Source organism: Lucilia sericata, unplaced genomic scaffold (assembly GCF_015586225.1).
Source record: "Lucilia sericata isolate MDLA Ls3-8-SP2 unplaced genomic scaffold, ASM1558622v1 Contig001435F_arrow, whole genome shotgun sequence".
Lineage (NCBI taxonomy): Eukaryota > Metazoa > Arthropoda > Insecta > Diptera > Calliphoridae > Lucilia > Lucilia sericata.
This window is the reverse complement of record NW_023995368.1, coordinates 15,392-37,653: the sequence shown is the minus strand read 5'-3', so window position 1 is coordinate 37,653 and position 22,262 is coordinate 15,392. Positions and strand designations below refer to the sequence as shown.

At 28.7% G+C, this 22,262-nt stretch overlaps 2 protein-coding genes across 3 annotated transcripts; one reads left to right on the top strand and one right to left on the bottom strand.

The window, feature by feature from the left end:
- Window positions 1-1,681: 1,681 nt before the first annotated feature.
- Window positions 1,682-20,900, bottom strand: LOC119611373 (origin recognition complex subunit 2). 2 transcript variants are annotated; one of them, XM_037966932.1, is made up of 5 exons: window positions 20,672-20,900; window positions 3,336-4,208; window positions 2,438-3,274; window positions 2,038-2,271; window positions 1,682-1,977 (listed from the first exon to the last, which is right to left on the bottom strand). In XM_037966932.1, the coding sequence occupies exons 2-5, from the start codon at window positions 3,991-3,993 to the stop codon at window positions 1,772-1,774; spliced, it is 1,935 nt and encodes a 644-aa protein (XP_037822860.1). In that variant the 5' UTR covers window positions 3,994-4,208; window positions 20,672-20,900; the 3' UTR covers window positions 1,682-1,771. The 2 variants fall into 2 exon arrangements, with proteins under 2 accessions (XP_037822860.1, XP_037822861.1); XM_037966933.1 differs by having other exon boundaries at window positions 3,336-4,020; window positions 20,672-20,888.
- Window positions 7,241-19,094, top strand: LOC119611372 (aminopeptidase N-like). The gene is made up of 6 exons (XM_037966931.1): window positions 7,241-7,375; window positions 15,551-16,060; window positions 16,123-16,278; window positions 16,435-17,866; window positions 17,929-18,452; window positions 18,523-19,094. Exons 2-6 carry the CDS (start codon window positions 15,573-15,575, stop codon window positions 18,785-18,787), a joined length of 2,865 nt encoding a protein of 954 aa, XP_037822859.1. The 5' UTR covers window positions 7,241-7,375; window positions 15,551-15,572; the 3' UTR covers window positions 18,788-19,094.
- Window positions 20,901-22,262: the final 1,362 nt, after the last annotated feature.

Here is a 22,262-nt window from a genome sequence, read left to right as displayed (position 1 = left end):
AACAGAAAAAAAACAATAAAAATGTAAGTAAAACAACAGACCACCATTAAAATTAAAAAAAAAAAACATAACAAATATAATTAATTATAAAAACTATTATTATTTTTTAATTTCTAAAAAAAATTTTTTATTTTTTCATTAATTCTTTTAATTTTTGTTTAATTAGTTTTTTTAGTGACAAATATTATTAAAAAAAAGTTCTAAATTTAATGTAAAAACAAAATTGGAAAAATCACTTATAAAATTGCAAAAATGTCAATGGGTATGAAGCAAAAATCTCGTTAAATTTAATTAAATGAAAAGAAAAAAAACGAACATCATTATTAAGCGTAGTACTTTAAAATGAACAAATGAAAATCCCATAAACAATTTAATACTTAAGCACACTTTAAAAAAAATATTACAAAAAAATACAAAAAAGAAACAACTACAAAAAAAAATTAATATAAAAAATAAAAGAAAATTATAAATTCTCATAATTTTAAAGGGGTTTTTATTGCGAAACAAAATAGAATCTTAAATACAGAAATTTACATGCTTCCCAGCTTAATTGAACTATAAATTAGTAAGGCAACTCTATTAAATAATACTTTTTTCCAAATTCCTAAAAGTTGCACATTCCTTAAAATCGGAAGAAAAAAACACTCTAATCCCAGCTTAAATAGAACAAAAATGTATGTGGCAACACTATGAAATTCGATATTTAGCAAATTCCTAAAAGTTCAGGCTGTCAAATGATATAATATTCCTTGAAATCGGTTTTGTAGTACCAGAGTAAGTACGATTATAGTTTCGCTTAGTTCTCAGTTAAATTGAATAATAAACTAGTATGGTAACTCTAGGAAAAAGTTAATTTTCCAAATTCCTAAAAGTCCTGTTTGTCGTACAATATAACATTCGTTGAAATCGGTTTTGTATTTCTAGAGTTATTATTGATCATAACTACGGCCAATATTTTCAAAAACAAAATTTTTCTTTATTTTGCTGCAAGCCCGGCGAAAATAAACCATAAATTTACATGGCAACACTATGAAATTATATATTTTCCATAATCCTCAAAGTAACCGCTATCCAACTATACTTTATATATGCAAAACGGTTCATTAATTCCAAAGAACTTAATAATCATAAATTAAAGGATTTTAAAAAAAATTTACTACAATACCAGCTAAAATAAACAATATAGTATTATGGCAACCCTATAAAATTATATATTTACCAAATACCTAAAAGTCTCTGCTATCAAAGGATATAACATTAATTAAAAACGTTTAAATAATTCCAGATATATTTTGTAGTTAAAGTAATAGGTTTCAGACAAAAATGTTACTGTTAATTTTAATCCCAGCTAAAATAAACAAAAAATTATTACGGCAACCCTATAAAATTATATATTTAGCAAATGCCTAAAAGTCTCTGCTATCAAAGGATATAACATTCCTTACAAACGTTTACACAATTCCAAAGATATTTATAGTTAAAAAGTTAAAAGGTTTCCGAGAAATATGTTACTGTGATGATGTAATCCCAGCTAAACTAAACAATTAATTTATGTGGCAACCTTAGCAAATATAAGTTCTAGCAACTGCTCAAAATTCAGAGCTTTCACGCAATACTGAATTTATTAAATCGGTTCATTAAATTCCAAGATATTTGCTATTAAATAAAAAAAAGAAAAACATCTTAACAACTTGTGCTTGTATTTGCAAAAAAAAAAATATATAAAAAAATTCAATAAATAACTTTAAATATTTTTTCTTACGAATAAAATTTAATCTTTTTTCTCCTGTTCATCCAAAAACTGCTGCAATAGACCAGCATCTATAGGTATGGTCAGCTGTTCAGAGCCATCTACACTTCTTTTTGATTTTACCAATTTGTGATCTAAAAATTCGGTTAATTGAGCTCTTAAAGCTAAATCTGAACTGACCAAAAAGGCTTCTCGACAACTCCAATATAGATCCTTAAAGTGCATGCCTATAAATATGGAAATTTTTATAAAATTGTTTAAAATGATTTGTATTTTCATCAACTTACCTTGATAATTAGCATTTCCTTTGTTTTTCAATTGATGTTTAACAATAATCATGTAAATACCTCGAGAGTTAGTGGTCAATGATAAGAAGACACTGCGCAAAGAGGATAAAGCCAAGTCGCCAGAATTTTGTACTAAGAGGGAATTTTCGAAGGCTGTTTCATCCGAGTATGGCAGCATAGTGGTGCAATCCCACCAAGAGAAATTAAAATTACTAAGTTTTGTATGATCCCATACTAAAAATTAATAAAAAGTTAATTTAATTCTAAAATTATAAAGTTTCCAGGTGTTAGACTAATCTTAATATGAAGAATTTCTCTCCAAATACTTTTTCAAGCTCTTCATTATTTTTAAGAGCAAATTTAAGAAATATTAATAAAACAAATAATTTCAAATACTTACACAAAGGTGTATTAATATGATCCACCGATGCTAACATATGAATATTAGGTACTTTTGCCAAACGCGCCAAAATCGATTGAGCCTTTGAATTTCTTAGCATAGAACCATCCAGATTATGTACGATTAAATACAAATGTGTTTGAGGTATTAAAGCAAATTCCTCTTCAATCATATCAACAGCCTCATGAGGATTACCCGGACTAATGCCAGCATCTAAAATATCATTTGTAATACTATCGAGAATATCTTTCACTGTTAAACTGGGAAAGAAACCGTTGATTACTAAAACACATTGTTGAGACAGTACAGTGCGATGAAATGACTGTAAAAGTTGTCGTTTAGAGCCTAAACCATAAAGCAAAATATTATAACCTTCATTTAGAATATACAGCCATTTGGGAAAATATGATTTGTATTCTTCCATAATGGCATTTATGGAGGTTTCATGTTCGCTAGACAATTTCATTTCTGACAAAAGTGAAAACAGACGATCGGCCGGTAAACGTGGATTTTTTAAACGATCTAAGGTATGATCAGATGTGAGAATTTTACTGCTGGAGTGTGATTGAAAATAACTTTCACATTCTGGTACATAGTCAGCGTTTTTCTTAACTCGTGATGATTGTCTTAAGCGAGCCGCAGAGGGAGTTTTGGGTAGTATGGGCACTACTATGGGTTTACGTCCCTTACAAGGTGTTTTAGGCTCATCATCTGCTTCATGGTCTTCTCCTGAGGAATCAGTATCACTAGAGGAACTTTCACTACCCGAAGGAGCAAAATCACTTTCATCCCCGGAGAAATCAGAACCAGATGCAGCCTCCACCAGTTTAGCAATTTCTGTTAAATTTTTAAAAATTTTAATAAATGAAGATTTTTTGTTGCTTTTCTAAATACTTACGATTTTTAACTTTATTACGCACTCTAGAGGGAGTTTTAGGTTCCAACGACTTTTTGGCTCTTTTACCATCTGGTGTCTTACCCAGCCGACCAGGGGTCTTAGGTGTTTTTGGAGTTGTAGGCATTTTGGGTGTATTCATAGCAGCCAAAGCCATACCACCCTTTTTCTTGGGTGTATTAAAACCAAACATTTCTTTACCGGCCAGCTCTACCTCATCCTCTAGTAATTGTAAATCTCCTGCTTTAGGTTTGGCCACAGTATCGATAACAAAATCTGCATCTGTATCATCCTCTTCTTCATCAGTGACTTCAGTTCGAGCATTAGATTGTCTTTTACGATTACTACCACGACCTCCTCCAGAATCTAAGACAAAATCTCCCGCATACCTTTTATTAGGGCTTATAGTGCGTCCCGATCTTCTACAGGTCTTAGAAGTGTCCAAGGTATTTTCTTCATCAGTATCTTCCACCAAAACTTCAAAAGGCTCATCAGCTGCTGAATTAGAGGCTGAACTTTCTGTGGTTGTTTCATGATGCATTAAATTTTCTACGGCTTTTAAACCTTTCGATTTGGGCGTCTTAGCCTTGGCAGCATTTTGTTTTTTGGGCGTTTTATAATCTTGTTCCCTATTATTTATTTTTGTGGGTGTAGTAGACATTCTAATTTATAGGCCTTGATAATTTTTCTATAGTGTTTAATTTATTTTAAAGTTTTTTTCACTGATTTGGTTTGTTGTTTGCAAATTTTCAAGCAGATGTTTATATTTTTTTTGACATCTTGGTTTTTTTGCGCCATTTGTAAACAAAAACAGGGTTGTTTTGAGGACAGGGTGTATACGAAATGTCAATAAATAGGTTTTTTTTTAACAGAGAGCTTCAAGTTGTGTTAAATATAAACGTTACATTAATCAAATTTGAATAATATTTTTTATTGTCTTTATCACATCAAGGAAGAATTTGAATATTATTTTCAAAACTTAACTAAATAGGAAGAAAAAATCCTTATTCCTATTCTCTTATTAGGAATTATTTTTATCCCAAAATTACAACAAACTTATATTTTTCTTGTTTTTTTACTTCCGTTACAATATTTTCTGTAACAAATATGTATAAATTACCCACTTCAAAAACGAGATCAATAAAAAAATGAAATTCAAAATGTTGAACTCTTTTAATTAAACATTTAAAATTTTTCAAATTCAAAATTTAAGTTCATTCAACCAATTTCGTTTAAAATGTTAATAAATATTAACATATTTTTCTCAACATACCTTAAACAAGTACAAATATATTTTTTCCCCAACAATTCAATAAAAATTTGTTACAAATAAAATGTAGTAGTTAACAATCAAGAAAACCCAGCAGGATAATTTAACCACATAATTTCACACAAAGTCAAACCGCGTTGGAGATAACAGTAAAAAAAAACTATTTTATTTAGAACATATAGAAGTACTAGAAGAAGGAATCAATTTTTTTCTATCTCTCCCCTTTCTTGACAGGAAAATAAAATACAATTATACACACATGCATAAATTACAAAACACAGTGGGTCTTCTATCAAATGATAAACAATGCACTTAATTTTAATAAAAAAATAAAAAAGTAAAGGAATAGTAGAAGAAAAATAGCGAACAAACACAACTACAAAGAGATAGTTAAGTAAACTCAGTCAGTGTGCAAATTAAAATAAAAACAAACATAACTGAGCAAAAGCTGAAAACAAGTTTTGCAAAGTTGTTGTTGTAAGAAAGCTAAATTCAATAATGCCAGAGTAGCCAGATTAGTTTTTAAAAAGGCGAAAAATAGAGTGCATAAGTAATAAGTAAGTAAGTAAGTAAGTAAGTAAGTAAGTAAGTAAGTAAGTAAGTAAGTAAGTAGTAAGTAAGTAAGTAAGTAAGTAAGTAAGTAAGTAAGTAAGTAAGTAAGTAAGTAAGTAAGTAAGTAAGTAAGTAAGTAAGTAAGTAAGTAAGTAAGTAAGTAAGTAAGTAAGTAAAGTAAGTAAGTAAGTAAGTAAGTAAGTAAGTAAGTAAGTAAGTAAGTAAGTAAGTAAGTAAGTAAGTAAGTAAGTAAGTAAGTAAGTAAGTAAGTAAGTAAGTAAGTAAGTAAGTAAGTAAGTAAGTAAGTAAGTAAGTAAGTAAGTAAGTAAGTAAGTAAGTAAGTAAGTAAGTAAGTAAGTAAGTAAGTAAGTAAGTAAGTAAGTAAGTAAGTAAGTAAGTAAGTAAGTAAGTAAGTAAGTAAGTAAGTAAGTAAGTAAGTAAGTAAGTAAGTAAGTAAGTAAGTAAGTAAGTAAGTAAGTAAGTAAGTAAGTAAGTAAGTAAGTAAGTAAGTAAGTAAGTAAGTAAGTAAGTAAGTAAGTAAGTAAGTAAGTAAGTAAGTAAGTAAGTAAGTAAGTAAGTAAGTAAGTAAGTAAGTAAGTAAGTAAGTAAGTAAGTAAGTAAGTAAGTAAGTAAGTAAGTAAGTAAGTAAGTAAGTAAGTAAGTAAGTAAGTAAGTAAGTAAGTAAGTAAGTAAGTAAGTAAGTAAGTAAGTAAGTAAGTAAGTAAGTAAGTAAGTAAGTAAGTAAGTAAGTAAGTAAGTAAGTAAGTAAGTAAGTAAGTAAGTAAGTAAGTAAGTAAGTAAGTAAGTAAGTAAGTAAGTAAGTAAGTAAGTAAGTAAGTAAGTAAGTAAGTAAGTAAGTAAGTAAGTAAGTAAGTAAGTAAGTAAGTAAGTAAGTAAGTAAGTAAGTAAGTAAGTAAGTAAGTAAGTAAGTAAGTAAGTAAGTAAGTAAGTAAGTAAGTAAGTAAGTAAGTAAGTAAGTAAGTAAGTAAGTAAGTAAGTAAGTAGTAAGTAAGTAAGTAAGTAGTAAGTAAGTAAGTAAGTAAGTAAGTAAGTAAGTAAGTAAGTAAGTAAGTAAGTAAGTAAGTAAGTAAGTAAGTAAGTAAGTAAGTAAGTAAGTAAGTAAGTAAGTAAGTAAGTAAGTAAGTAAGTAAGTAAGTAAGTAAGTAAGTAAGTAAGTAAGTAAGTAAGTAAGTAAGTAAGTAAGTAAGTAAGTAAGTAAGTAAGTAAGTAAGTAAGTAAGTAAGTAAGTAAGTAAGTAAGTAAGTAAGTAAGTAAGTAAGTAAGTAAGTAAGTAAGTAAGTAAGTAAGTAAGTAAGTAAGTAAGTAAGTAAGTAAGTAAGTAAGTAAGTAAGTAAGTAAGTAAGTAAGTAAGTAAGTAAGTAAGTAAGTAAGTAAGTAAGTAAGTAAGTAAGTAAGTAAGTAAGTAAGTAAGTAAGTAAGTAAGTAAGTAAGTAAGTAAGTAAGTAAGTAAGTAAGTAAGTAAGTAAGTAAGTAAGTAAGTAAGTAAGTAAGTAAGTAAGTAAGTAAGTAAGTAAGTAAGTAAGTAAGTAAGTAAGTAAGTAAGTAAGTAAGTAAGTAAGTAAGTAAGTAAGTAAGTAAGTAAGTAAGTAAGTAAGTAAGTAAGTAAGTAAGTAAGTAAGTAAGTAAGTAAGTAAGTAAGTAAGTAAGTAAGTAAGTAAGTAAGTAAGTAAGTAAGTAAGTAAGTAAGTAAGTAAGTAAGTAAGTAAGTAAGTAAGTAAGTAAGTAAGTAAGTAAGTAAGTAAGTAAGTAAGTAAGTAAGTAAGTAAGTAAGTAAGTAAGTAAGTAAGTAAGTAAGTAAGTAAGTAAGTAAGTAAGTAAGTAAGTAAGTAAGTAAGTAAGTAAGTAAGTAAGTAAGTAAGTAAGTAAGTAAGTAAGTAAGTAAGTAAGTAAGTAAGTAAGTAAGTAAGTAAGTAAGTAAGTAAGTAAGTAAGTAACATCTGGCAACTATTAACGAAAGGTAGAATTTTTCATTGCTTGCTGATTCGTTTTGAATTTTTTGTTTTTTATAAAAAAAGTAACGAAAATAAACTTGTGGTGGTTTAGTCGGTTTGCACTATAAGTTAACAGTGGACGTTAAAACCAATAACAGTTTACCACAGGCAATCGTTGGTTGTGGTTGTTCAAAGCTGTTGACCAACTCGAAACGGCAACAGGAAAATTAACAAACAAAAAGTTAATTAAGAAATAAAGTGGCAAAAAAGGTGATGGTTAAATGAAAAACTAAAAAAAATTATTTAAAAAATAAAACAAGTGCTTTTTATAATAAATATCTAGAAATATAAAAACATTACAAAACTTAAATTATAAACAAAAATTAATAATGTTTATTACCAAAACACAATATTGGTTTAACGTTTCACTTTTCAATACTATGCAATTAAAACCGCAATTACAAAATTTAAAAAAAAAATTAACAAATTATGTATTATTTCAAGTTAAATAAACTTTATAAAGGAATCAATGAAGCGTTGTCTGACAACTTGCAGTAAATATAAATTGTTTATGTGATTTTCTTAATAAATAAAATTTAATTCGATTTAATTGGGTTTTAAATTCTTAATACTAAATTGTAATCATTATTCACGCAACGTATTCCGTGTTTTTTTTTTTGTCTTCTTACGTGCAAACAATTTTATTTTATTTTTAATAATTTTTGTAAGAAATAAATTACAAAAACAATAACTAAATCTGTTTAAATTGTTAAAAAAATAATATTATATGAGTGAATTAAAGTAACAGCAGTTTTGCATAATAATTAGTTGCCAATAGAACGTTTAAAATAAAATCAACTAAAAAGTAACTTAACCTCAACCTTCATTAATTTTTGTTAAATGATTTTATTTAAATTGATTTAATTTTTTGTTTTTTTTTTTATTAAAAAGTGATATTTTTATATGTTTCAAATGTGGAGTATAACGGTTTTGTTTCATTGAAATTTTCATATTAAAAATAGAAAATTGTAGGCTGTTAAGAAAAAGTTTTATAAAAAGTCAGGAAATAGTTTTTTAAGTTTCTACAAGGATAACTATTTTATAAAATTAATTGTTATTAGTGTGAATGTTTAGAAATTTCCTACATAAATTTAATTTAGTATTTGAAAATCTATTTTAAAATCTTTGCAAAATTTAAAGCTTTCAAATAAATTGATTTTAAAACTTAAAATTACAGATAAATTACAAAGTTTGCATACAAATTAATGCTCTAAATTCCATTTGATCAAAATTGTTTGCTTTACTAGGGAACAATACAAAATTAAATAGGCAAATTTTGACCTGAATTGATTTACAAAAAGATTTTAAATAGTTTTTAAAGAAAATTTTTTTGAAACTTTTCTGATTTTTTTTAATTTTTTGGACAATTTATAAAAATTTTTGGAAATTTTAATTTAATCTTTTTCCCAGGTCTTTTCCATTGATTTCTTTTGAGATATATCGAACATATCATCCGAAATATTTTAAAAATTCTGAAAAAATCAAGGCTTTTTTTAAATATTATTCATATCTCCTTTATTTGTTTACCGATTTTATTGACTTTTAATAGAAACTTTTAAAAAGTATGATCGAATTATTGAAGATTTTGATCTCTAAGGGTCTTTAGAATATTGTTTTTAACAAAAATACATCGACTTTGCTATCTATATAGATTGAGAAAATTCAGGAAATTACTAATGGAATGACAAATTTATCACGAATATGAAGTGTATAACAAGGTTGGCTTAAAGATCAGGAGTCAAATTACAGAATACGATATCTATCGAAAATCTCAATGGAATCTAAAGAGAATTTTAAATGCGGTAATTTGTTGCCAATATAAATTATCATAATCCCAGCAAAAACTTAACTTTTACTTACTGAACACCATATTTTCCATAGACTATTCAATAAACTAGTCAAAAGGCAAGTCAATTGGCTGGTCCATAGACTAGTCAATTAGCTAGTTCAAAGACTAGTTAATAGACTAAACCATAGACTAGTCAATAGGCTAGTCAATAAATTTGGCAAAAGATTAGTTCATAGACGAGTAAATAGACTAGTTGGATAATTGGCTAGTCCGTAATCTTGTTGGGTAGTCCAAAGACTAGTCAATAGACTAATCAACAAACCAGTTAATAGACTATACAATATATTAGTTTATAGAAGAGTTAATAGACTAATCAATAGATAATTCAATACGCTAGTCAATAGACTAATCCATAGACTAGTATATAGGTAGTCCAAAAACTAGTCGATAGACTAATCCATAAACTAATCAACAAACTACTATACAATATATTAGTTCATAGAAGATTTTAGTTAGTCAATAGACTAATCCATAGACTAGTATATAGACTAGTCCATAGACTAGTCGACAGACTAGTCCATAGACTAATCGACAAACTAGTCCATAGGCTAGTCGACAGAATAGACCATAGACTAGTCGACACAATACGCCATAGACTAGTCGATACAATACACCATAGACCAGCCGTCAGTCTAATCCATGGAGTAGTCCATAAACTAATCCGTAGCCATTTCAATATACTAACCCACAGCCAGACAAGACAATGAACTAGTTCAAAAACAAATCAATAGTCAATGAACTAGTCTTCTCTACAGGCTAATTCATAGACTAGTCAATAGAATATATAATTGATTTGTCAATATACTAGTCCATAGAATAGTCAATATATTAGTGCATAAACTAGTAAATAGAATGTACATACATACATATATACAATAATTAGTCCACAGAAGAAATAATAAACTAATCAATAGAACATTCAATAAGCTAGCCAATAGACTAATCCACAGAGTTTTCAATAGACTATTCCATACACATTTCAATATACTAGCAGACAAGTCCATAGACTTTTTAATCGACTAGTCTGCAGACAAGTCAATGGACTAGTTCAAAAATAATCGACTATTGATTGATATAATGGACTAGTCTACTCTATAGGCTAATGCATAGACTAGTCAATAGACTAATCCATAGTATATTCAATAGGCGAGTCAATAGATTAGTCCATATACTTGTCTATAGATTTGCCGATATATAGTTTATAGACTAGTCTAGTCAAAAGTCTATTTTATAGTAAGTAGATTAGTAAAAAAACTTTCAAAAGTAATTTAGTACTTTTAACTTTAAAAAAGTACTATTTTTTGGAAAAATTTACTACTATTTTAAAATTGAAATATTTTCATTGCTTATTTAACTCATTACATTTTCAATATAAGTTTTCGCTGGAAATGTTTTGCCAATTAGCCCACTGTATGACATTTAAAAGGCGTGAAACTAAGCATTTAAAAACCTATTATAAAAACTAAACAAGAAACTTGAATAAAACTATAGCAGAAGTTCATGTTTTATGAAAACTTTGAAATAGTTTATTACAAGATCTTTGTCATAGAAAGTCAGAAAATTAATAAAGTATTTCCAACAATTAGCTGTTAAAATGAATTAGAAATGTAGCTGACAAACTTTTATCACCTCATCCACTTTTTTCTAAAGCTTAATTAGTCAACATCTTGATCGCATCTAAATGATCTACTAAATATGTAAAAACTCGGACTTATTTATTTGACATTTTATAATTAAAAAGTCTGATTCATTAAGGAACGGAATGAAAATATAATTCCACAAAACGATTTAATGTTAATAGAAATTTCACTTAAGGGCCCTTCACACGGTCGCACTTTACGTACGACAAGTCTAATGAAAAAGTAAAATGAAATTCCATCCGTATGACAAAAAAGAGAATAAAAGTCGTATGATTTATATTTTTTGTGTTTACACGATTGGTATAAAACAATAACAAAGTAAGATGGAACAGCTGTTTCATTCACCTTTTGGTATGTGTTTACATAAAAATACATCCCTGATCTAATGCGACTTGCTTGTTTTTTTGAATCATTTCAAAAAAATGAAGAGAGCCATACGACTGTCAAATTTTCCATCCGTATTTTCTCTCAATGTTTGATGGTTTCATTACATATTGCGTTTAGACGATCCCATCCGTTCTTTTCTACACAAAATTTTGACAGATCATATTACTTGTGTGCTCGTGTGAAGGGGGCTTTAAGCTGTACAACTTAAGGAAACGTAATCGAAATGCCCTATACGATCGTAGCTACGTTTTTGTGACGAAGCTTTGAATCGAAATAAAGACTACAGGTCAATGCCAAAAGAGGAAACATCGCTTCAAATTGGAATGCAGAATAGGAATGATTAAAAATTATTTTTCAAAAAGGAACATCTTAGAAAAGTTTTCGAAACAACATAAAACTACAAATCCATTTGTCTTTTAACTCGTAGTAATAGGTTGACAGTTTTGCAACCATTATGTTCAAAACCCAAATGTTCAGCATTACTATTAAACAAAATTAACATTCATTATATATTTTGTTAAGTCATGATTGTTGGTTCACTAAAACCACAGTTTCTTCTCTATTTGGTGTTCAAATCATGTCTGCAAAGAGAGAAAAAAAAAACTAAAAAAAATGTTCAAGCCATAATCTGTAAAATTGAAACACCCTAGAGAATATTTGGTTAAACTTACTTATAACTTGTTTATATTTCTAACTCCTTATAAGACAATCTTGATTGTAAATTTTGTTGACCATCAGTAAAGTCAAAGACAAAAAAAAAAGTTACTACCAGTATGTAAATATGAATACAGTGACAAACAAAATTGTGAAAAAATAAAAATATTATAAAATCTGAAACCGACCATTTTTCTTTAATATTTTTCTAACACACATTTGTTAAAAATTATGAAAATTTTTTAGGAAATGGAATTACGATTCAGATCTTTAAGATTTGTTAGCCATTATATCAATAAAAATATCATATTATTGAAATTAAAATTCGATTAAGAACTTCCAGTAGACACTGTATATTGATGTTAATAATAAACCGGATTTATTTAACTATAGTTTGTTGTATAAAAAAAGGATTCTTAGTACATAATAGTACAGAATTTTTAAGGTCAATGTTTGATCATTAGACAAAGCCAAATGTGATCATGGACAACTTCCACTATAGTAAATCAATAATAAATAGTTCAGGTTTTTTTGAGAGATTTTCTTTCTAGATCATTTCTCACAATTTGAGAGATTTTCTTTCTAGAAAATTTCTTAAAATTTAGGAGATTTTCTTTATAGAAAATGTCTTATAATTTGAGAGATTTTCTTTTTAGAAAATTTCTTCTAATTTGAGAGATTTTCTTTATAGAAAATTTATCACAACTTGAGAGGTTTTCTTTATAGAAAATTTGTCACAATTTGAGAGATTTTCGTTATAGAAAATTTCTCACCATTTTAGAGATTTTCTTTATAGAAAATTTTCTTACTTTTTAAGAGATTTTTTTTGTAGAAAATTTATCAAAATCTGAGAGATTTTCTTTATAAAAAATGTCTCATAATTTGAGAGAATTTCGTCATCTCACAATTTCTCACATAAAATAATGTCTTTCAAAACCATTTTCAAACAATCTGAGAATCTGGATTTTGATACTTTGGCACTTAAACCATACTAAACTGTTTAATGATTTTTTTGTAGATTCTTCTCTATATTGCTTAGAAAGTGGGCTAAATAAATTCAATTACAATGTTCCATAATTTCAATGTGATGGTCAAATATCAATAACAAATTCTCATTAAAATTTCGAAAGCGTGCGACGGCAATTTGTCAAAAGTACTCTACACATTAGTAAAGCCCTGAATAATAATTTATATAAACTCATTAAGATTAATATATTTTTTTTTAATTTAAAAACCTTACAAACAATATCAATAAAAGTAGGTAATTTCGGGCTTATGTCAGTCAGTCAATCAATAAATAAAATTGAAACTCATTTCAAAAAAAAAGTAGTTAATCTTCGAACAGTAAAAAAAAATTAAAATAAAAAAACACAGCAGCTTTTAAAACTACATTATTATATTAATATTCATTTATTTTGTTATTTTCAAATAACATTTCATTAAAAAGGTGTCAATATTATTTTATGTAAACAAACTTTATGATTTATTCAAGTTTAAAATACTCCCAAAAAAAAGTTTCACTTTAAATTTCTATTTAATATTCAATATCAACACTGACCATTTATTTGACTAAAGTTTTTTTTTTGCCCCTTTGCTAAATCTATTTAACAAATTTACAAACAATCAATTATTCATGACGTAGTGTGAACGCAGTATTGAATAAAATTATATTTTTTTTAAACAAGTTAAAAATAAACAATTTCTTGTTAATTGGTGTTTTCAAATCAAGTTTTATATTGTTAATTTAGAAAATAATTGAGAGAATTATAGAACAAATCTTTAAGATACATTTCCGACTTTTGGATTAAATTGTAAATCCCCATAAAAAGTACTTTTTAGGGGGAATTTATTAAAAACATGTTTTAAAATTGATTTGAAATGCTTATTACGATATCACAAGTTGATTTTTCTTGGAAAATATATAAATGGCATCTGGGATGATACTTGAACTTTTCAATAGGGTAATCAATTGATGAGATATAGTACTTTTTTTGTAGAAAATTTCTCACAATTTGGGATTTTCTAGAAAATTTTTCACAATTTGAAAGATTTTGTTTATAGAAATGACCGCTCAGTTTGAGAGATTTTCTTTATAGAAATTTTAGCGCAATCTGAAAGATTTTCTCTATAGAAATTTTCTCACAATTTAAAAGACTTTCTCTATATCTTATAATTTGAGAGATTTTCTTTATAGAAAGTTTCTCACAATCTGAGAGATTTTCTTTATAGAAAATTTCTTACAATTTAAAAGATTTTCTCTATAGAAAATTTCTCACAATTTGAGAGATTTTCTCTATAGAAAATTTCTCACAATTTGAGAGATTTTCTCTATAGAAATTTTCTCACAATGTGAGAGATTTTCTCTATAGAAATTTTCTCACAATTTGAGAGACTCTCTCTATAGAAATTTTCGCTCAATTTGATAGATTTTCTTTATAGAAAATTTCTTACAATTTAAAAGATTTTCTCTATAGAAAATTTCTCACAATTTGAGAGATTTTCTCTATAGAAAATTTCTCACAATTTGAGAGATTTTCTCTATAGAAAATTTCTCACAATTTGAGAGATTTTCTCTATAGAAAATTTCTCACAATTTGAGAGATTTTCTCTATAGAAAATTTCTCACAATTTGAGAGATTTTCTCTATAGAAAATTTCTCACAATTTGAGAGATTTTCTCTATAGAAAATTTCTCACAATTTGAGAGATTTTCTCTATAGAAAATTTCTCACAATTTGAGAGATTTTCTCTATCGAAAATTTCTCACAATTTGAGAGACTTTCTTTATAGAAAATTTCTCAAATTTTAAGAGATTTTCTTAATAGAAAATTTCTCACATTTTAAGAGATTTTCTTTATAGGAAATTTCTCACATTTTAAGAGATTTTCTTTATAGGAAATTTCTCACATTTTAAGGGATTTTCTTTATAGGAAATTTCTCGCAATTTAAGAGATTTTCTTTATAGGAAATTTCTCGCAATTTGAGGGATATTCTTTATATAAAATTACTCACAATTTGAAAAATCTCCTTTATAGAAATTTTCTCACAATTTGAGAGATATTCTTTACAGAAAAATTTTCTCAAAATTTGAAATTTTCTTTATAAAAAATTTCTCACAATTTGAGAGATTTCCTTCATGGAAATTTTTCAAAATTTGAGGTATTTTCTTTATAGAAAATTTCTCACAATTTGAGAGATTTTCTCTACAGAAAATTTCTCACAATTTCAGAGATTTTCTCTACAGAAAATTTCTCACAATTTCAGAGATTTTCTCTACAGAAAATTTTCTTTATTGGAAATTTCTCTCAATTTAAGAGATTTTCTTTATAGAAAATTTCTCACAATTTAAGATACGTTCTTTATGGAAATTTTCTCACAACGTTTTCTCACAATGTGAAAATTTTACCATAATTATTCGTTGAGTGTAAAACCTAACTGTTATTGTTATTATTTATGTTAATGACATTTCACCAATTTCTTTTTAATTTTAAAATTTCATTCCTTGCACGCTACTAGATATTGTTAAGTATTATTAGTTACATGCATATAAATGCATATAAAGCATGATTTAAAGAACTTACATTTCTTATAGTAGAATCAAAGATTTTCTTTTTCAAAATTTGTTTTGAAATTAAAAATGTGAAATGAAAGTTTTCTAAATACTAGAGAGAAACAGTTGATTAGCTAATTTAACCAACGTAAAAACTAAAAGGTAGCTCGATTTCTTGTCGACCTCTGCTTCTAAAAATCTATATTTCCTCATTATTTTATTTATTTTACACCCGTTTTATATTTTGTACAATTGAAAAAAAATCAATTTTTTTAAACTAATTAAGTTTTTTTCCACAATATTTTAGTTTTTTCTTTACCCACCACCATGAGACATCCATTCACCTACTTGGCCCTTGTTATATTGGGCTTAAGCTGGTTTTCCTGCTGCTCTGAAGCCGCCATTATAGACAACAGCTATAATTATTATCGTCTACCCACTTCCATACAACCGGATCGTTATAAATTGAAAGTTATAACTCATTTAGAGAATCCAGCCAATTTAACTTTTGATGGTCAAGTTTCCATACGTTTCAAGGTGCTACAGGACACCACCAATATTACTTTACATTCGCAAAATTTAACTGTAGATGAATCGCGTATAAAGCTGAAGAGTTATGATGATGATCAGAAAATGGATTGTTTATTGTCGGTGACTCAGGTCCCGGAACAGGATTATTTTATTATACAATTGTGTCAGACACTGCGCAAGGGTCAAAACTATAAATTGAAATTGTATTTTAACGGTATTTTGAATGAGAAATTACATGGTTACTATCGTAGTTCCTATGTCGTAAAGGAGACCAATGAGACCAGGTTTGTGAGGAATAATAAAGGATTTTGGAATTTTGGTTTGTTTAATGTACTCCTTTTTCTAGGTGGCTTTCGGTTACCCAATTTGAACCTGCCCATGCTCGTGCCGCTTTTCCTTGCTTGGATGAACCTGAATATAAAGCCAAGTTTGTTATATGGCTGGGTCATCATAAAACTTTAACAGCTCTAAGTAATATGCCCTTAGAAAAGCAGGCACCAATGTAAGTATTCCGATTTTCTTTATAGAAAATATCTCTTAATCTTAGAGATTTTCTTTATAGAACATTTCTCACAATTTTTCTCTATAGAAAATTTCTTACGAATTTTAAAATTCAGAAAATTTCATGTATTCTTAATATATTATCGTTCACTTTTAGAACTGGTCTCAACGATTTCGTCTGGAGTATATTTGAAGAATCTGTACCCATGTCCACCTATTTGGTAGCCTATACCGTCAACGATTTTGCCTACAAACAGTCCGAACCAAATGCGGAATCAAACAATAATATAATGTTCCGTACATGGGCTAGACCTGAAGCTATTGATCAATGTAATTATGCCAGTGAAGTTGGACCGAAAGTTTTGAAATACTACGAAGATATATTCGGTATACCATTCCCTCTTAAGAAGGTAGATGAAATTGCCGTACCCGATTTTAGTGCAGGCGCTATGGAAAATTGGGGTTTAGTAACATATCGTGAAACGGCTCTACTCTTTGCACCCAATGTTTCTTCCAACTCTAATAAGTTGCGCATTGCTCAGGTCATAGCTCATGAATTGGCTCATCAATGGTTTGGCAATTTGGTAACCATGAAATGGTGGACTGATTTGTGGTTGAATGAGGGTTTTGCCACCTATGTGGCCAGTTTGGGGGTTCAACATTTAAGTCCCGAATGGGAATCTTATAATGAGGAATCATTAGAGAATACTTTGGCTATTTTCCGTAGAGATGCTCAGCTATCCAGTCATCCAATATCGCAACCTATTTTGAATACCAGTCAGATAGGAGAAAGATTTGATTCGATTTCCTATAAAAAGGGTTCGGCTGTTTTGAGAATGTTGCATTCCATCTTGGAGGAACAGGCTTTCTTTGAGGGTGTTAGCGATTATCTTAAGAAACATAAATACTCGAATGCTGAACAAGATGACTTATGGGCCGCTTTCACCGAAAAAGCTCATAGTTACGAGCGCATACAAAATGAATACGATATGAAGACTATAATGGATTCTTGGACTTTACAAACCGGTTATCCTTTGGTTAAAGTAACACGTGATTATTACAGTGGAGCGGTGGAAATTTCTCAACACAGATTTTTGGAAAATAAAACTCTAACGGAACAACAAATTTCGGATAAGGAACAATGCTGGTGGGTACCTCTTAGCTATACTACGGCCTCGGTTAAGAACTTTAAAACTACCACACCACAAAATTGGTTGGAATGTAATGCAGAGGGTAAAAGTAAGAATTTACGTCTGGACAATTTGGCCAAGAAGGATGAGTGGGTGCTTTTCAATATCCAATTGTCGGGTGTTTATCGTGTTATGTACGATATTGAAAATTGGGGTTTGTTAAATGAGACTTTGAATAGTAAAGATTTTACTAATATTCATATTATGAATCGTGCTCAATTGATTGATGATGTGATTTGGTTGGCCTGGAGTGGTTATCATGATTACGATATTACTTTTGATCTGTTGGAATATTTGATACAAGAACGAGAATATTTACCCTGGAGAGCTGCTTTGGAGGGTCTCAGCAGTGTGAATAGATTGTTGAAGCCATTTGATGCCAATTATGAATTGTTTAAGGTAAGGGAATGTTGACAGTTTTAAAGCTTCCTTAACAAATATTAATACTATTATGTTTACAGCGTTATATGCGTTATATTATCAAACCGGTCTACTATTACTTGGGTGGAGTAAATGCCACAACTTTTGAGGACTCTTCTTCATTTACCAAGGTCTTGCACAAGTCCCTTATAGCCGGCTGGGCTTGTCGTTTGGAAATGGAAGATTGTGTACAAAACTCCATTAAATATTTCCAGCAATGGAAGACCTCACGCAATCCCAATACCGAAAATAATATACCCGTAGATCTAAGACCTACTGTATATTGTACAGCTATACGTCATGGCAGCCACGATGATTGGCAATTCTTATGGCAACGCTATAAGGAATCAAATGTGGCTACGGAAAAACGTACCATTATCTTCTCTCTAGCCTGTTCTCGTGATACCAAAACTCTGGTTAACTATGTGGATATGACTTATGATAAGACGGGTCATATACGCAAACAAGATGCTACTTATGCCTTCAGTTCCGTGGCACGTAATGAAGTTGGTTTCCCTCTAGCTAAACAATATTTTATGGAAAATATTGATAAACTAAATGATTAGTAAGTTTATGATTAAAAAGCCCTCAAAAAATATTTATTAATTTCTTAATTTTACTTTTTTTCATCACAGTTATGGTCCCTATTCCAACGATTTGGGTCATTTATTGTCACCTTTAGCCAGCCAAATCATTAGCTCAGAAGATCTCAATAAACTTTCCTCGCTGATCGAGTCCAAAAAGGAACTCTTTAAGAAATCCGAAAAGAGTGTACAAAGCGCTTTCGAAACTATTAATTTCAATCTTCAATGGATTGAACACAATGTACGCGATACTAAATCACGTCTACAATCACGTTTAACTTTTATGGATTTCCTTAAAACCGATGAAGAGGCTTAAGGCATCATAATAATATAGAGTAAATTCCATGTGTGTGATGTTGCTTGTGAGCTGTATGATGGTATATTCCCTATTTGGGTTTTATTAGTTTATTAATAAAATAAAATCAACATCAGCCCAGTTATTTTAATTCTACTAATTCTAAGAATTACTTAAACATATATTTTTTATGATTTTATAGCGATTTTTTATGTATGTATATGATCAGCCCATATTAGAAGTGATGTATTTTTGTCATTGTCATTATTATATTTTTTTATTTCCAAAATACTGTAATTGTTTTTAACAATAAATGTATATTTATATGTATGTATAAGTTTTAGTAAATAATTTGGAGTTTTATTTCTATTAGATGCGATTATAATGAATTTTATTTATGTAGGTAAGATTTATACCTATAGAGGTAATATTAAATATAACCCACTTAGACATGACTGAATCTAGTTCAGATCTAGTTTAGTTGTAGTTCAATTCTAGTTTAGTTCCAATTCTGTTCTAGTTCACTTCTAATTCAGTTTAGTTCAGTTCAGTTCAAGTTCAGTTCTAGTTCAGTTCTAGTTCAGTTCTAGTTCAGTTCTAGTTCAGTTCTAGTTCAGTTCTAGTTCAGTTCTAGTTCAGTTCTAGTTCAGTTCTAGTTCAGTTCTAGTTCAGTTCTAGTTCAGTTCTAGTTCAGTTCTAGTTCAGTTCTAGTTCAGTTCTAGTTCAGTTCTAGTTCAGTTCTAGTTCAGTTCTAGTTCAGTTCTAGTTCAGTTCTAGTTCAGTTCTAGTTCAGTTCTAGTTCTAGTTCAGTTCTAGTTCAGTTCTAGTTCAGTTCTAGTTCAGTTCTAGTTCAGTTCTAGTTCAGTTCTAGTTCAGTTCTAGTTCAGTTCTAGTTCAGTTCTAGTTCAGTTCTAGTTCAGTTCTAGTTCAGTTCTAGTTCAGTTCAGTTCAGTTCTAGTTCAGTTCTAGTTCAGTTCTAGTTCAGTTCTAGTTCAGTTCTAGTTCAGTTCTAGTTCAGTTCTAGTTCAGTTCTAGTTCAGTTCTAGTTCAGTTCTAGTTCAGTTCTAGTTCAGTTCTAGTTCAGTTCTAGTTCAGTTCTAGTTCAGTTCTAGTTCAGTTCTAGTTCAGTTCTAGTTCAGTTCTAGTTCAGTTCTATTTCAATTCTAGTTCAGTTCTAGTTCTAGTTCAGTTCTAGTTCAGTTCTATTTCAGTTCTAGTTCAGTTCTTCAGTTCTAGTTTAGTTCTAGTTTAGTTCTAGTTTAGTTCTAGGTTAGTTCTAGTTTAGTTCTAGTTTAGTTCTAGTTCAGTTCTAGTTTAGTTCTAGTTTAGTTCTAGTTTAGTTCAGTTCTAATTCAGTTCTAGTTCAGTTCTAGTTCAGTTCTAGTTCAGTTCTAGTTCAGTTCTAGTTCAGTTCTAGTTCAGTTCTAGTTCAGTTCTAGTTCAGTTCTAGTTCAGTTCTAGTTCAGTTCTAGTTCAGTTCTAGTTCAGTTCTAGTTCAGTTCTAGTTTAGTTCTAGTTCGGTATAGGAGTGCGCTAGATTATGTAAATTTTGTAAGGGTTCAGGGACTAAATTAAGTAATTATTTCATATAGACAAGAAGTTCCATGACCTACCTATGGCTAATAACACTCTGCATACATATATGTACATAAAAGTAGGTATTTCAATATATTAGCAATGAGCGCATGTTCTAAGTATTCATTAGAATCTTTTCGCTAATTAATAAAGTTAATAAAAGCAATTTCTGACACGTTTCCTGAGTAGACAATGATCAAGTAGCTACAGTTGTCAACTATTAGATAAACAAGTCATCTTTTAATAATATAATCTCAATCTTTTGCATTTGTAATAAACAATAAGCTTTCTGCCATTGTAGTTTTAATTTAAAAGTTTCCAGATACCTACCTGTTTATTTTACTTAAATGCTAGCTTGGAGTCTTATTGGAATGCAACACCTACAGTGATCACAAATTTACTATTTTCACTTTACTGTTTTATATTTTCGTAAGGATTACATTTAATTTCTTTAATTAGTCTTTGGAACACTTTAATTTCTTTAATTATTCCTTGGAACATTTTATTAATTTAATTTTTCTCTATTGTTTTTGAAGCTCAGTTACTGTTTGTTTACAATTATTATAGCAGATTGTCAGTTACACATAAACATTCAGAATGTTGCCATATTTATGTGGAAATAATCAAATCGATTATAATTCGTACGACAAACGACTGCCGGCAGGGTGTATTTTTTTGTAACGTTATTTCTTTACTTTTACCACCCAATTATAAAAATAAAAAGATTTTGTTTGTAATAATTTACTTTTTTTCTTTGAATATGTATATATATTTCATTTTTATTATTTTATTTTTTTATAATTAAAGTTTTATGTGTGACTTTTAATAAGTATTTTCATTCATATTTTGTTGTTTTTAATTTTTATGTATAAGGTGTACTTAATAATTTGTTTTTAAATTTTTTATATATACTTTTTAATTTAATATTCACTGCTTATTATTCGGTTTTGTATTATTTATCGGGACTTTTTCAAGTAATCGATAAATAAATCCAACACTTAATACCTTTTTCCTTTGTATTTTTCTTATTTATGCATGGTAATTAATTATAATTATGTATACTTTTTTCAATGTATAATACAATATTATAGATTATTGTTATAAGACAAATTATTTTAAAATAATTCAAATTACTGCATTTATTATTTTGCAATTGAAAACTGAACTAGAACTGAATTAGAACTGAACTAGAAACTGAACTAGAACTGAACTAGAACTGAACTAGGACTGAACTAGAACTGAACTAGAACTAAACTAGAACTAAACTAGAACTGAACTAGAACTGAACTAGAACTGAACTAGAACTGAACTAGAACTGAACTGAACTGAACTAGAACTGAACTAGAACTGAACTAGAACTGACTAGAACTGAACTAGAACTGAACTAGAACTGAACTAGAACTGAACTAGAACTGAACTAGAACTGAACTAGAACTGAACTAGACTGAACTAGAACTGAACTAGAACTGAACTAGAACTGAACTAGAACTGAACTAGAACTGAACTAGAACTGAACTAGAACTGAACTAGAACTGAACTAGACACTGAACTAGAACTGAACTAGAACTGAACTAGAACTGAACTAAACTAGAACTAGAACTGAACTAGACTGAACTAGAACTGAACTAGAACTTGAAGAACTAGAACTGAACTAGAACTGAACTAGAACTGAACTGAACTGAACTAGAACTGAACTAGAACTGAACTAGAACTGAAATAGAACTGAACTAGAACTGAACTAAACTGACTAGAACTGAACTAGAACTGAACTAGAACTGAACTAGAACTGAACTAGAACTGAACTAGAACTGAACTAGAACTAACTAGAACTGAAACTAGAACTGAACTAGAACTGAACTAGAACTGAACTAGAACTGAACTAGAACGAACTAGAACTGAACTAGAACTGAATAGAACTGAC

Coding starts and splice junctions, on each gene's coding strand:
- LOC119611373 (XM_037966932.1), bottom strand. CDS start 3,993: ATGTCTACTACACCCACAAAAATAAATAATAGGGAACAAGATTATAAA. Junction 3,275..3,335: donor GCGTAATAAAGTTAAAAATC/GTAAGTATTTAG, acceptor AAAATTTAACAG/AAATTGCTAAACTGGTGGAG. Junction 1,978..2,037: donor AGGAAATGCTAATTATCAAG/GTAAGTTGATGA, acceptor CCATATTTATAG/GCATGCACTTTAAGGATCTA.
- LOC119611372 (XM_037966931.1), top strand. CDS start 15,573: ATGAGACATCCATTCACCTACTTGGCCCTTGTTATATTGGGCTTAAGC. Junction 16,279..16,434: donor TTAGAAAAGCAGGCACCAAT/GTAAGTATTCCG, acceptor GTTCACTTTTAG/AACTGGTCTCAACGATTTCG. Junction 17,867..17,928: donor CCAATTATGAATTGTTTAAG/GTAAGGGAATGT, acceptor TTATGTTTACAG/CGTTATATGCGTTATATTAT.